The 15,441-nt window shown below is 55.6% G+C and overlaps 1 protein-coding gene across 1 annotated transcript in view; it reads right to left on the bottom strand.

Moving 5' to 3' along the window:
• BACE2 (beta-secretase 2) overlaps nt 1-15,441 on the bottom strand; it is a 53,449-nt gene that overhangs the window by 1,535 nt on the left and 36,473 nt on the right. Inside the window, exons 4-8 of the mRNA XM_058661607.1 lie at nt 14,370-14,498; nt 13,518-13,652; nt 12,526-12,627; nt 9,631-9,780; nt 7,787-7,955 (exon numbers count right to left, since the gene is read on the bottom strand). Coding sequence (XP_058517590.1) covers nt 7,787-7,955; nt 9,631-9,780; nt 12,526-12,627; nt 13,518-13,652; nt 14,370-14,498 — 685 coding nt within the window. The remainder of the gene's footprint in view (nt 1-7,786; nt 7,956-9,630; nt 9,781-12,525; nt 12,628-13,517; nt 13,653-14,369; nt 14,499-15,441) is intronic.

Here is a 15,441-nt window from a genome sequence, read left to right on the forward strand (position 1 = left end):
CTCCTGCGGAGAGCAGCCCCAGCAGGAGCCGGCCACACCTGGGAACACTAGGACGCTGGCCTCGCTGAAGCGGCGCATCCCCCAAGCAGGTCAGCAAATGGAACACTTCCGCCGGCCAGCACTTTCTGGAAGCAACGGTTTCCTGGCACGCGGCCACCTTCGTGCATCCACAGGTGGTTATGGTGACTTCTAAGCTGTGGCAGGGGCCGGACGGGGTCTGGGCTGCCTGCTGGCAGAGCCCTGAACCATGGTGGCTGGTACCCGGCAGAAGGGCTCACCTCTCAGAATCTTGAACGATCACTCCCTCTGAGCTTGGCATAAGGGGCTCCACGTTGCCCAGAGAACCAGCAACCCGCTCAGCAGCTCACCAGCAAGCTGGTGCTGCGCCTGGTCCTGCACTGTTGGCAGCACAGTAAGCGGGTACCATGCCTGTCCCTGAGCTTTCATGCCGTGGCGTGGAAGCAGCAGCTTTGTCTCCCCATAGCAGCTGTGCAGTGACTGGAGGGACAGGTCGTGCCCACTTGCTCCCCGCAGCAGCAGTGCAGGACTGGAGGGACGGTCCTTAGCCCGTGGGTGTAAGGTCTCCCGCCCTCCGGCTATGAGCCGGGCGCTGCTGGGCCACGTGCACTCCCTCTCCGATGGCCACCTCTTGCTCACGGGTAAGGAAGGCTCTCTGGGATGGCACAAACCTGCTCCTTGTCGCAAACGTCTTCCCACGGCAGGCTGTTTTTCACTCTGCACGAGGTAAAGTTCTTTTTTTTTTGATTAATTAATTATTTTGCATTATGTGACAGTTTCATAGGACGAGGTAAAGTTCTAACCAAGATGGCGGGGGGCTCAGGGGGCACGCAGGTGCAGCCGAAAAGATGGCAGCCCCAATGCACAAAGTGCAGGCTACTACCCAGGGTGTCAACCTCCCCGCCTGGAACAACTAAAGTATTGCACAGGAAAACCTGTTTATGCTCTAAGTCCTCCGGCCTTCTTCAGCAGTGTGTCATCCATCAAGACCATTAAGGCGATGACGATTGTCTCCGGAGTGTTGTTTAGGCCTTCCTTGGTCCTACTCAATGTGTATACAATAACTGATACTTAAGCTATTAGAAGTCAGGCGAGATGTTACCAAGCTGGCAGAAATCAGGCAGGGGGGAGGCCAGTGCTCCCGAGAGCTGCAGGGACACAGAGCGGCCACTGTGCCTCAGGGTTCTGCATCCACACAGTCTCCCACTGGCGACGGTGAAGACTGTGTGGGCCCTGGATGCAAAAGGCCATTTTTGAACCATAAACACCGTGTCTTACATTTCCGGAGGCCAAGTTCAAGGCACCAGCAGATTCCGTGCCCGGGGACAGTCCCTTCCTGATTCCCATGCATCTGTCTGTCACGGTGTCCTCAGGCACGGGAGAGGCATGGGAGCTTTCTGGGGTCTCCCTGTGCCAACACACTGGGGTTCAGCTTGCACAAGGGCATTCTGGAGGGGCATACACATTCAGCCAGTGACCCCAAAGACCACAATTCACAAGTAGGAAGTGGGGTGGGGGCGGGGAAGGAGTCCATTGCACCTGAGCGAGGAAGGACACATGCTGGCACTGGTGGACAGGTGTGAAGACAGCCACTGGGCTGGACCCAAACAGCCAGAGGAACGAGTCTTCTTATGGGTCCCCCACATGGGTGCAGGTGCCCAAGGATCCGGGTCAGCTTTTGCTGCTTTCCCAGGAACATTATCAGGGAGCCAGACTGGATGGGGGACTCCAACTGGAGTCCATATGGGATGCCATGACACTGGCCCACGCGTTAAAATTTTAATTATGTGATTTTTCTGGGTTGTGCCTCGAAACATCAAGGCCAGGTGTGTGAGTGCCTGAGGAAGGTGTATCACTTACACAGTGTAAGAATAATCACCGCTGGCTCTCATGCAAGATCAAGACCAAGTGTTTAGGCTGGGATGCTTTTTATGGTAGGCGTGGCTTATGTAGACGAATGTTCTGGATTTATGGATGGGGGTCTGCATCGTTTCCTCTGTAGGCACCCCTCAAGCGCTCAGCATCGGGGCACAGTAGGCTGTTCCGTAGAGCAGCGATGCCAGCTCTTGGAGGCCCGGCTGTGGCAGCTCTGATTATACGCCCTGTGGGCGGCAGAGGCGAGTCCCCAAAATGCTATTCTTAACACCCAACTTCCCTATTTTTAAATGTGGGCATGTACCAGACGATCTACTTTAAGCCCAAGGCAAGAAAAATTCCCAGTGAAGTGATTGCCACGAGCCACGAGGCGTCTCAGGTTGCACAAGCTGCAAGCCACAGAGTTCTGTCTGTGCAGCGAAACATCTTCAACTCTAAAGAGAGGAAGGGAGGTATTTTGGAACTTGGGCATGCATCCAGAAAGCCAGGACCCGTTGGTTTCCACACTATCCTTTTCCTACCTACAGGACGCCCACCCCAGGCACCCTGCAGCGATTTGGAAGTGTCATTAATACCCGGGCAGCTGCACTAGTCACGTGACACACCCTTGACCCCCCCCCCCCCCCCCCCCCCCCGCCTTACAGGTCGGATTCTCAGCAGGGGACACGGCAGGTGGAGGAGAGGTAGAGATGGAGTTGGAGAACACCTGAGGACTTTTCCAAAACACTTCTCCTTCCCCACCCGCCGCCATTCTGATGGACCCGGTTGGGAAGGGAGTGAAAACGCAGGGAGTGCTGGCACTGCAGGGCAAGGCCGGTGCTTCCCGCTGCCCGAGCCCAGCCCGCAGCAGCAAAGTAGAAGCCAGCGGGAAGCACGCGTGTGGGGGGCAATGAGTAGACGCCACGGCAAGGTGAATGCCACGGGGAGCAAAGGCCACGGCCACATGTGGTCATGCTAAACCGTGGACACAGCGATGACAAACTGGCTCACTTGCAAAATGCCAAACAGGCGGAGTGGGGTATTCGTAAGTGAAAAGGAAATGAAAAAGCAGAACAAGGATTTTTGAAAAAAGGACAATGAGGGGCTGACACAGCTGCTGCCTGTGGCACCAGTATCTCATACGGGTTCAAATCCTGGCTGCTCCACTTCCAATCCAACTGCCTGCTAAAGACGGGGACAGCAGCGGAGGATGGCCTGTGAACCCATGTGGGAGACCCAGAAGAAGCTCCTGGCTCCCAACTTCAGATCAGCTCAGCTCTGGTCGTTCTGGCCATTTGGGGAGTGAACCAGCACGTGGAAGATTTCTCTGTGTCTCTTTATCTCTCTTTGTTTCTGACTTTTAAGAAAAAAAAAAAAAGAACAATGAAAGGGAATTCAGACTTTGAGATGCATCAAAGAAGAATAGAAAAAGCAAAATGTCTCCCAAACGTTTACTGGAACTTGGTATGCAATGATCGTGGCATTTCTAATTAAGGAAGGAAAGGCAGATTCCTCCATAAATGTTAGAGGAACAGTGGGCTAGTTGTCTTAGGGGCAGAAGTTGAATCCATACATTCTAGGGTGAGCTCATTCAAACGCAACAGAACTGGAATAAACCACAGAAAACTATTTTACAGGGACGATCATCATTGAAAATGTGACCAGAAACTGAAGAACTCAAAGCCAAAGACTGAAATATTTAAACATACAAAAGTGAGCGTTTGAATTCAAAATGCATCATGCGTAAGCGAAGTTTTAAAAATGGATGAGTTATGAATCACAGGGTGTCTTCCTCTACACAAATGGTCGCTTGTTCCATTACATTAAGAGCTGCCGCACATCATACCAAAAAACTAAACATCCCACAGCAAAAAAACATGGGCACAAGGTATGAATCAGAGACAGGTTAAAAAAAATAAATAAAAGGACAAATGGCTTGAGATGTAGGAACGGAAATTCCAGCTCCTTAGCAGGAAGTACCACAAGTGGAAACAACCCTGAGGTCATGGCTGCCACCTGCTGGACTGGCAAGCCTCCTGAAAGGCTGAGGAGGCCACGCTGGCAAGACTGCCCACAAGCCCCAAGGGGCAGGCTCAGCCAGGTCCAGGTCATGGCCTCCATAAGAGGCAACGAGACAGGATCGACCACAGCCGTTCACTCAGCCCTTCCAGCTCCGATAGTCAGGTCGCAAGGGGTACTGCCATTCCTGCCAACAGACATGTATCAATGACAGCTGTTGTAGCCTGCACTGCTGAAACAAAAGACTGGATGCAAGTTTCACGTCCGCCCATAAGCAATCAGTTAAATTAACCAAAGAGCATCTCTGTGTAACAGCCCAGGAGTCTAGCAAGCCTTTGAAGCACATGTCTGATCGCCTCTTAGGGGGTGGGCACTATGTATCCTGTTGTATTCGGTGGATGCTACATGGCCATTTTAATTCCACACAAAACAAAACAGAGGAAGTCCCAGGCCCAGTAAAGATTATTACAGGATAACAGAGCCAAGCAAACGGGTACATATGAAAAAGCACAAAATAGAATTTCTGGAGATGAAAATAGAGTCGGCTGAAGTGGAAAGCCACTGACTAGACCAACGAGAGGAGTGAACAGAGCTGAAGCGAGCCCTGGGCCCGGGCAAGATGCAGCCGAGCTAACGGCACAGTGCGCAACACAGGTGGGGAGGATACGGGCAGGGGACGGTCCCGGGGGCTGGGGGCAACCCGGGAACGCTCAGATGAATCTCAGAGGCGAGGCAGAAGAGACTGGGGGGGACGTGCGGGCGGCGGCCATGGCCAAGGTGACAGACAGGTTGAACTACCACATGCAGACAGCACAAGGGGTCTCAAGCAAGACGCAAAAAGTAACCTACAGCCTGGCACATCACGGCACAACTTCAACACACAAGCGTCTCAATGGCAGCCGGAGGGAGGATGGGGTCATACCCACAGGTGCAGGGGCCGTGCGCAGGGGACCATAGGCTGGCACCTCCACTCAAAGACCCCGGCCCTGGCATTCCACACGTGGAAATGAAGATGTAGAAGATGGAGCAAAATGAATTTAACTTTTCAGAGACTCATGAGCAAGAAATGCTGTGCAGACCACCTTCTCGGTTCCCTAAGCCCTACGACGCAACAGCTACTTATTTGCATTTGCTAGTGTACAGTGTCACAAGGCACCCAGGGGTGAACTCCGGCTCACAGGTGTGCGGGGGGCACATGCAGGGGCCGCGCCATGTTATACAGGGACCTGTCAATTTGCACATCTGGGGGCGTATCCCAGACCCACCCCCCGATACTGAGGGACCACTGTTCTGTCATCCACACCCTCTCCATTGCTAAAACATCTTACAATTAAAAGCAAGCACTTTTAAAAAGAAGGCAAGCAGGTGGCTGCTCCTTTTATCTAGTGTTACAGAGGAGCCCCACGGGCTCCCGTCGCTACAGCCCCCAGCAACGGCAGGAGCCAAGCATCAAGTATTCCTCAGCCCACAGAACCACACGTGTAGGTACTCAGCACTTCAATATGGGACCGTTGGGAAAAGGAGATGAGGAATGGGACAGGAGAGGCCCCGCAAAGGATGCACAGAGCGGCAGATACGCTCTCCCGAGAGGCTCACTCCACAGCAACGAACTTAGCAGACATTGCGGTACACACATCACACGTGCTGGGGGAGGCCGGGCCAGGGGCTGCCTGGCAGCCCTCACTTCAACAATATGTAACAGGGGATGGGCACTGGGGGCTAGACCGGCCCTAGATCTCGGATTCCCTCGGTTACAAAGCAGTGAGCCATGCAGAAGTGGGCAGAGCAGGACTCCGGCTGCACGGTGCAAAGGCCCACCCTGTGAGCGGTCTCCCCTGGTGACACCCCAGGCAGCAAGAGCTGCCGCACCCCTGCGAGGCGACTGCACAGGGGAAAGCCATGGATCCCGAAGTCTGCTCACCACCGCCGAGTCCCATTCATCCACACTGAGATTCGAGAGCCACAGACTTAGGCCTGGTTTGGAGATCTTATCTGCAGGAAATCTGAATGGACCAAGTATGGGACTACTGCGAAAAGTTCATGGAAAAGTAGGAGCAAAGGAGAGAATCATTTTGGTGCCACAGTATGTTGGTGCCACAGTATGTTGGCACGCAACCACACGCTGCCTCTTTCAACAGTTCATAGAAAACACATCATACAGCTCCCTTCCCATGAACTTAGAAGTGCTATCTTCATGCTCCAGATGAAAAAGAAAGGTTTCCTTTTACTGTTTCCCCTTGGACTTTTCTGAGATGCCTGGGTGCATGGAAATGAGCACGGAGCGGCCCCTTCTTGGCTCTACTCACCAGGACCCCCAAGCGGAGAGTAGATTCACAGGCTAAGAAGCCACAGCCGCATCTCAGCCTCCCTGGACACCCATGCCGCAAACGCTCCCCCCAGCTGCCCTTTCCCTGCTCGCTGGAGCTGGGCTCGGAAGGGGGTCCCGGCTGAGGCTCTCGGGAAGGCCAGCCCAGCGGTGCTCCGCCCCACACGTCTACTGCATGTGTAGGCTCTCTCTGCACGCAACCCAATGGCTTTTCCTTCTGCTATTTCACGACACGGGGATCTGGCATTTCCCCGTGAAATCTGATATTTCTCCCCTAGCTTCCACTTCCACACCCTTGTCCTAAATTTCAAACTTCACTCCTCTTTCTCGTGTGCCTGTTCCCCACCGGCCTTTTGGGATTCCATTCTGTTCCCGACTCCAAGTCCAGGGTCCCCTAAGATCCTTCCGGCCCTAGTCCGCAGGGTGCACCTGTCGCAGCTAGCTCCCCTCCCCTCCAGCAATGCACTCGCATGCTCACATTTATGATGTGCCCCTTCCTGGCCAGCGCAGCCCAGGAACCAGGCAGATCCCTCAGATGGCAGAGCTGTCCTTGCCCCGGTAGCCTTCCCAAGCGCCACTTCCTCAGAAGCTCTGCCCACCTCAGGGCCCCGCCCACACCACCCCTTCAAGGACATTCTACAAGGAAAATGGGCTTCATCCAGTGGAACTGGAAGCAGTAATAAGGAGCATTCACTTATGACTCTGAGGGAACATATGGACAGTTTATCTTTCTCAATCATTTGCCTTTGACTATCAAAAGAAAAAAAAAAAAAAACAAAAACAAAAAGAAAAACCAAAACCCAGTAACTCCCACCAACAGCTTGCTGGGAGTGGAGTGGGACCATCGGCGGAACGCGGTGTAGCAGTGCAGGGCCCCGGGTTTATCGAGTGTGTTTGCTGTTCCACACCAAACACTGCACTAAGTTTGACATGGGCGGTGACTTGTTTAATCAGCTCAGGAAGCTCGGGACCCGTTTTATGGATGGTATTTGGTTACGGATAACAGCCATGAAAGAAGGAATTCAACAGCAAGCGATGTGTCGTCAAGGAACAAGGCACGAACCAACATGTTCACTGCGATGACCCACTCAATGGGTCGCAGACACACAACGGGAGCCGTGTCCGCCGCACGAGAACGGATCCTGGCGCGGAAAACGGATGGGGCGGGGGCTGCACGTTCAAAGGAACAAGCCAGACACGTTTCCTTTCATATGCAGAAGTTCAACACGCACACGCGCACACACAGCCGACCTGAACACAGAATGCCGATTCCAGGTGACTGGAAGAGGTGAGGGGGACCGAGAGGCGGGATGACGGGCACCACCCAGGCGGAGACGGAAGGGGTGCAATGCTGACGTCACACAGTGTGGTCAGGGTTTCAGGAGGGAAGCAAACACAAGAAAGGAGGCCCGGAATGCCCAAGGAGAAGTACCGAGCCCCTGGCTCCATCAGCAGACACTGAAACATCGCCCTGGACCCCACACATGTGTACATTCACGGCTCACTCCAGTAGAGAATGGCTTCAAGCGAGTGCACGCTTGAGTGGCTTTCCTGCCAGGAGTCACTCACCCGCACAGGGGCTGGCCGCGAAGCCCACCCGCTTCCGAGCTCGGTCGAAAACCACGTAGAAGCCCTCCATGACGGTGGCACCAATCACCAGCGCGTTCGTGGAGGCGGAGATGCCAAATCGGTAACACTCGTAGTTCAGGCCGGCCCCCATCATGGGCTGAATGTAGAGCTGTAGGGTGAGAAACACTGAGTCAAGCCATGGCACACCATGACTGAGGGTGCCCCCGACCCTGTGTGGCACACCATGGCCGAGGGTGCCCCCGGCCCTGTGTGGCACACCATGGCCGAGGGTGCCCCCGGCCCTGTGTGTCACACCATGGCCGAGGGTGCCCCCGGCCCTGTGTGTCACACCATGGCCGAGGGTGCCCCCGACCCTGTGTGTCACATCATGACTGAGGGTGCCCCCGACCCTGTGTGATGGGAGAGGCCTCTGGAAAGACACTGGATGGAGACATGGGATCAACACTATGAAAGGGACAGAAACACAATGACACCTGTGGACCACTTACAGCCATACCTGGGTCACATATCCATCCATTCATCTGCCCACCTACCCAAAGACCTGCTTATCCATCGATCCACACATCCATCCGTCCATCCACACATCCATCCATCTTCCCAGCTATTAAAAGTACTCCCAACGGTGCAAATGCTGGCCTCAGTAGCAGCAGCACAGCCATGAACCCACATGTTCCCTATTTAGCTGAAGCCTCCCATCTCTGGAGAGCCGGGTGTGTAACTACAGAGGGCTCAGGGCTAGCAGGGAGCACCCATCACCCATTTCAGACTGCTGCCTCCCTCCTTCCTCACCGGCTGCTCCTCCTCAGGCATCCGTCCTTGACTTGCTCTGCCTTCCTCATGCTCCAGCCCCGCAGACTCCAGGGCAGGTCCTGGCTTTCCCCAACCCTGCATCTCTGAGACCTACCACAGGAGGCAGTGGGAACACACACACACTTCACACACAATCACACCACACAATACACACTACGACACCACAAAACCATACTCCTCACATCATATAATACAACTATACCACACACACACACACACACACACACACACTATACATACCACACAATACAACTGTTCCACACACTACACACAGCATACATACACCATGCACACACACACATACCACACAATACAATGGCAACACACACTGCAAACAACACACATACTCCAGGTTGTTAATATGGAGCTCCAGGTCAGTAGTGGGGCTGATGGGAGCAGTCAGGATGCCCGGATGGAGGAAAGAAGGGGGCACTGCATGCGGGATGGGGGGCAAGATGCAGTGAGGGCCGTGTAGAGACCACCCAGCAGAGGGCTGCTGTAACAGGCCATCAGCACAGGAGGCGGGACGGGTCTGGGATGGCAGGTGGAAAGGCAACAGGGGACGCCACCCTAGGCAACCCCTGACCGGTGGCAGGTGGGGAGGTGAGGACAAAAGCTGTGGTTGAAGGAGACTGGCCTAACTGTGATTGTGAAGAGGAGAGTGGGGGCTTGGGATGCAGTGACAGTCCCCTGCTGAGGACTCTGGGCTGGCCTGGGGCTCGGGGGCAGCGCCGAAGAGGAGATGGGGGCCGGCTCTGAACTGCGACTTTCAGGACCTTGCTTGGATCTTGTCCCTTTCAGACCCTGCTACCAAGTGGGGTTCAGCCTAGTGGCCCCGTGGCCCTGGCTGCCCAATAGGTGGGTGATGGATGCCCTGTACCCCTGTGTACTTGTGGCTGTGCGATGGGTCTGTAACACAGGGTTGTGGCCAGAGCACACGCATTCCCAGGACACGCTGCCACGTTTGCAGGCTAAGCGCCAAGAGGCAGGCAAGCGCAGGCGCCCGTCCGTACCTGTGGCAGGATGGTGAGGCGGAAGGAGCGGCTGGCGTTCTCGTCCCGCAGGTAGATGGATATCTTAGGGAAGTATGCCCAGGGGCTCTCCGAGTTGGTCCAGCAGGCCAGCTGTGACCCAGTCCAGAAGCCGTCCGAGAACTCCGGGATCTAGACAGAACAAGAGACGTGGGCTGCTGGCGCTGGTCCCAGCTGGCCCCCCTCGCTGGATGCCCCACTGCTACCCACAGTCACGACTGTCACCTTCCCACACTCCGGCCAGAGCGGTGATGTCATCCCTTGCTTCACACAGTGGAGAACCCAAAACACAGAGAGGGACAGAGACCTGGCCTAGGACACACAGTGGTCAGCCACGCACCTCAGGAAAGAGAACAAATCTTATTTGCAACCCTCAAACCCCATCCAGGCTCAGCTCTCCCTCCGGAGTTCTCGGGCCCAGCAGAGGCCAGTGTGGGCTCTCTGCTCTTTTAGAACATTCCTGTCCTCCTCTGGGCCTCCTCGTCCAGGAAGCCCTCCATGACTCCCCCAAGGGTCCCTCTTGTTCTTCCTGCACCAAGTCACACTGCTTGGGGGTGATGAACTTGTTTCCGACACTGGACTCTGACCCTCAAATGGCAGAGGGGTCTCTCGCCTGTCCCCACTGACGCAGAGAAACCCAAGATGTATCGGTGGGGGAGAGTGAGAGGGGGGTCACCAAGAGATCCCTGCAATCCCATCCAGGCGGGCAGGGTGGTGCGTCTGCCTGCACCTGCTGGCTGCTGAGGCTGTGAGTTTAGGACGTAGGGGTGTGCTGGGCACAGCTGGCCCAGGGGACAGAGCTGGGAGCGACTGCGATGGCGTGGGGTGCCCAACCTGGGGAAGAAGCAGGAAGCCGAGTGACAGGGGTGGGTGGGCACAGCCCAGGACACTGGGTGAGGTGAGCGACAGTGGGGCAGGATGGAGCTGAGGGTGGGCAGGTGAGTCGTGGAAAGGGCCCTGCCCGCTGGGTGAAGGGGGACAGCGGGGCAGGATGGAGCTGAGGGTGGGAGGGAGCTGAGTCGCGGCTGCCAGAGTGTCCACGAGCATGGGAGCTGCTGGGTCAGCCCTGGGACAGCCACACGGTGAGTACTGAGCAGGTGCTGTGTGCTACCCTGCACACCTGCAGGGAGAAGGGGCCCTGCGCTCTTCACCTTCAGCCTCTTCCCAAAGCTGCCCTGACTGCTCTGTGAGAGTTCTAACACTGGCAGGAATAAACTTGCTTTTCAAAAATGCAGAATCCTGAGCCCGACGGCGTGGCCTAGTGGCTAAGGTCCTCGCCTCGAACGCCCCGGGATCCCATATGGGCACAGGTTCTAATCCCGGCAACTCCACTTCCCATCCAGCTCCCTGCTTGTGGCCTGGGAAAGCAGTCAAGGATGGCCCAAAGCCTTGGGACCCTGCACCCGTGTGGGAGACCCGGAAGAGGTTCCAGGTTCCCGGCTTCGGATCGGCACAGCACTAGCCGTTGTGCTCACTTGGGGAGTGAATCATCGGAGGGAAGATCTTCCTCTCTGTCTCTCCTCTCTGTATATCTGACTTTGTAATAAAATAAATAAATCTTAAAAAAAAAACAAAAACAACAATGCAGAATCCATGTGAACCGTCTAGCACAGGGAACTCTTCCCAGTGTGTTAGTCAGAGGTGGGCAAGAGGGTCCACGGGGCCGGACTCTGAAGCGCAAAGGGTGGCTGGGCCAGCAGCGAGTATGGAGCTCGTGTGTGTGGACATGAGGGGGCTCAGGGAGAACAGGAGAGTGGCTGAGGCGGGGCAGCCCAGAGTCAGATGGGTGACATACTTCCCTCAAAGCCATGTTCCTCACCACTCTAAGTCTGAGGTCACGTGGACTCCCTCGAACCACAGCCTGGCACAAAAATAGATACAAAAATAGTCCTTGATTTTTTTAGATTGATGTATTTATGGACCCGGTGCAGTGGCACAGTCCTTGCCTTGCACCAGGATCCCATCTGGGGGTCGGTTCAAATTCTGGCTGCCCCACTTCCCATCAGCTCCCTGCTTGTGGCCTGGGAAAGCAGTCAAGGACGGCCCAAAGCCTTGGGACCCTGCACCCACGTTGGAGACCCAGAAGAGGCTCCTGGCTCCTGACTTCAGATCGGCTCAGCTCCAGCCATTGCAGCCACTTGGGGGAGTGAATCAGCGGATGGAAGATCTTTCTCTTTGTCTCTCTTTTCTCTGTAAATCTGACTTTCCAATAAAAATAAATAAATCTTTTCTTTTTTAAAAAAGAGAATTATACTTGAAAAGGTAGAGTTATGGGGGTGGGGGGACAGCAAGCAACCAAAGTACTTTTATTTACTTTTTTCTTCTGATATACTGTGTAATATACGTATCTGTGAGAATTTTCTCACATTGAAAAAAAAGCCAGGGTAATTATTCTGAACACTAAAAAAAGCACTGTACATTCAGATCCAAGCTCTTCAGGGCCCAAAGGAAGGCATTATTTTATTATTCCCATGGCAGAAGACCGTGTGGGGGCTGATGTGGTGGCACTGCACAGTAACCCTCTGCCTGTGGGGCCAGCATCCCATGTGGGTGCCAGCTGGAGTCCCAGCTAATCCACGTCCCATCCAGCTCCCTCCTAACGTACCTGGGAAGGCAGCAGAAGATGGCCCAAGTGGGTGATGCAGGTGAAGCTCTTGGCTCCTGGCTTTGGACCGACCCAGCTCTGACCACAGAGGCCATTTGTGGAATGAACCACTGAATGGAGGATCTCTCTCTATAACCCTGACTTTCAAGTAAAACAAACCTTTAAAAAGCAAAATACCGTGAACTTTCTATGTAACAGCTCCCTTCATCGCTGCCAGGTCACACAGCCTCACATGGGCCCCGATCCTGGGTGACCCCAGCCCCAGGACTCACCAGGGATGAGCGGGCCACGCCTTCCACCACGGCGTCGAACACCTTCTGCGGCAGGCGCAGCAGCGTGGTGCCACTGTCCACGATGGCCTTGTCTGCGTTGTACTAGAACAGGTGGCCCCGAGGGGGAGGGGGCAGTGAGTGACAGCGACATCGCCCGCCCCGCCCCATCACTGAGGGCCAAGGACAGGGGAGCCGGGAAGGCAGGGGGTGGGAGTGACGTGACGTCACAGCCAGCAGCTGCAGAATCCGTCTCCTTCTGTCTGTAACTCTTTCAAATAAATAATCAATCATTTTCAAAAAGAGGAGTGAAAAATTAGTCACACAGACTGTGTGGCTCCACTCAATTTTCTTACTGGTGGAGACAGGCCGTTCGTCAAACAGCGTCCCACAATGGCCACAGTAGGACAGCCACACACGTCCACGTGGCATGGCCCGCCCCTGCCTGCCACTTCATGTGGCAGAGCGAGCAGAAGGGAGGTGAGTGGGTCTGCACACAGGACCCCTGACCCCCGGAGGCCAGGAGCGCTGGCCACCTGGACCCTGCACCCCACGGACAGCAGATGCAGTCTAGGTGCCTGGCCCAGCCCCGGTCACGGGGAACGCCTGGGGAGAAAACCAGTGGATGAAGATCTTTCTTACTCTTTGCAACTGTGCCTTTCAAATAAATAAATACATCTTGGTTAAAAAAGAAGAAAAAAATCCCTAAAATCTATGCAGACAAGGTGGCTTCCCAAAGTGCATGGGAAGTGCGCATCACACACAAAGCAGATGCGTGTTAGGTCGGCTCTGGCCGGCACTCAAGGCGCCCTTCCTGGGCCAGCTTTGCCTTAGCAAGTGGCTGCAGGCAGTGGAAGGGATAGGAGCCACTGATTTAAATGATCAAGCCAGAGGCTGTGTCGTGTCAGCAGGTAATGCAGCTTCCGGCTTCTTAAGCAGCTGCTGGCTGTGATGTCCGGGGCCAGGCGCACCCCGGCAGGGGACACAGTGCATACCTCCCTGCAGTCCAGGTTCAGACTCTGCCCTCCAATCTCCAGCTTCAGGATCTCAATCTGGTAGTACCACTCCTCCTTAATCGGGGTATACCAGATGTCCCCATTGTACAAGCTGGGTTCAATCCCACCCAGGACCTGGAAGAGAAATATTCACGGGTGTCAGAGAACAAGCCCACAGAGACACACACAGGCTACACAGAGGGGCCGAGCTGTAAGGGGCTCCCCGGAGCCAGCACTGGCACCTCCTTGGGATGCTGAGGGATTCAGGGAGTGTGTGGCCCTGGGACCGAGGGTCCCTGCCTTCTTCACCCACACCCTCTGAATGTGGAGTTTCTGCCAGGAAACATCCATTTCCATGCCCCAGGCTGCCTTCCTCAGGGAGCAGAACCTGACCCTTGGCAAGGTGGCGGCGGGGGTCACTGGGGAGCAGGACCTGAGCCCCATCTCTGCTCCTGATGGGGGGGCTGTGAGCTCCTCCTGTCACCTCCGTCACAAGTCCAGGGGACAGGGGTCCTCCTGGGGCTGATGGCTTTGATCCTGGGTTTGCACGCACACACATGTGTCCAAGAGACAGAGAGGACGTGCAAGCTGTCCGTGCCACAGCCATCACCCTGGTCTCCTGGGTCCTCACCTGCCCGTCCCCCACTCCCTCCTTCCAAAAAACAAAAGGAAAAGTCCTGGGTGGGTGGAGGGGGCATGGCGACACCCAGTGCTGCCCAGGTGTAGAGGCTTGCACAGGAAGCGGCACCAAACCCCACACTTCCTCCACGTGCAGCGACGCCCATCTCCTCCGACCAGCCCCGTGCGTTTGTGATTGTGTGTGTGTCCCCTTTAAGACTAAAAGATACCCACAAGACTACCTCCGTTGGTACCGGCTCCAGCCACGGGCAGGCCCGCCCCGCACATCTGCATGGAGAACACGTCTGGAATTCTCGCCTGCGCCACCAGGGAGTCGAAGAACGTCTCCAGGGAACTGGAGGGCTGTGGGAGGGTGACGGAGAGACCACAGGGTCACAACTCGGCGGGGACCAGGAAGATGCCCTGTGCACACCAGGCACCTACACTCCTGGTCTCACTGTCGTGGAGTGTGGACAGCGGAGGACAAAAGGCCCACTCTACCATCCCTTGCCTCTTCCCTGGGCTCTCTGGCTGACCTAGCTACACGAGCAGGAGAAAAGCATCACATTTTGTTCAAACCCTAGCTGCACCTGCTCACCACCCCCGCAGAGGCAGGTGGAGCGCAGGACCACAGCACAACCCTGTCGTCACACTTCTGAGATGGAAAACATGGGAATGGCCTGGGGAAATGCCCTCCAGAGATGGCATGAGGAGATAGGCACACATGAGGACGGGAAGCAGTGAGGACCACCTCGTGCTGGTTTATGGGGGTCCTGGCTGGGTGAGGAGGAGGTCCCTCCCACAGGTGAGCGTGTGTTGGAGAAGACAGGCCCACCAGGACCCTCCACAGGTGCAGCTCTCAGCTGACACTCGGCCTTAACTCCTTCCCAGCTCACCATCTCCACAGCATCCAGCTCCCCAGCACCTGTGTGTGGGTGGGGCTCCCACAGAAGTTCCTCCTGCTACCGAGTTTGCCTCAGGCCACAGCTTGGGCTGTGAAAGTGTGACTGTTCCGGGGAGTGTAGAAATGGGCCACAGATGCCTCAAGGCTTTTCCAGGAGCCGCCGCTGCCCGTGGCATCTTCATGCCTCTCTAGGTGCCATCTCCCATCATGCAAATGGGGGGACAACCCACCCCCACAGTTCATCCCAGACCCTAGACCCAGGACGGAGCTCCACTGTGCTACAGAGCTCTCTGGCAAGGGGTGCAGCTCAGCTTGCAGAAAAAGTCCTTGCTTACCAGAAGGACCATGGGCAAGGGTGGCGGGGGAGGGGCAGCAGGGCAGGTGCTAGGGCCTGGAGGAAGC

The sequence above is a fragment of the Ochotona princeps genome, chromosome 3 (assembly GCF_030435755.1).
Source record: "Ochotona princeps isolate mOchPri1 chromosome 3, mOchPri1.hap1, whole genome shotgun sequence".
NCBI classification, from domain to species: domain Eukaryota; kingdom Metazoa; phylum Chordata; class Mammalia; order Lagomorpha; family Ochotonidae; genus Ochotona; species Ochotona princeps.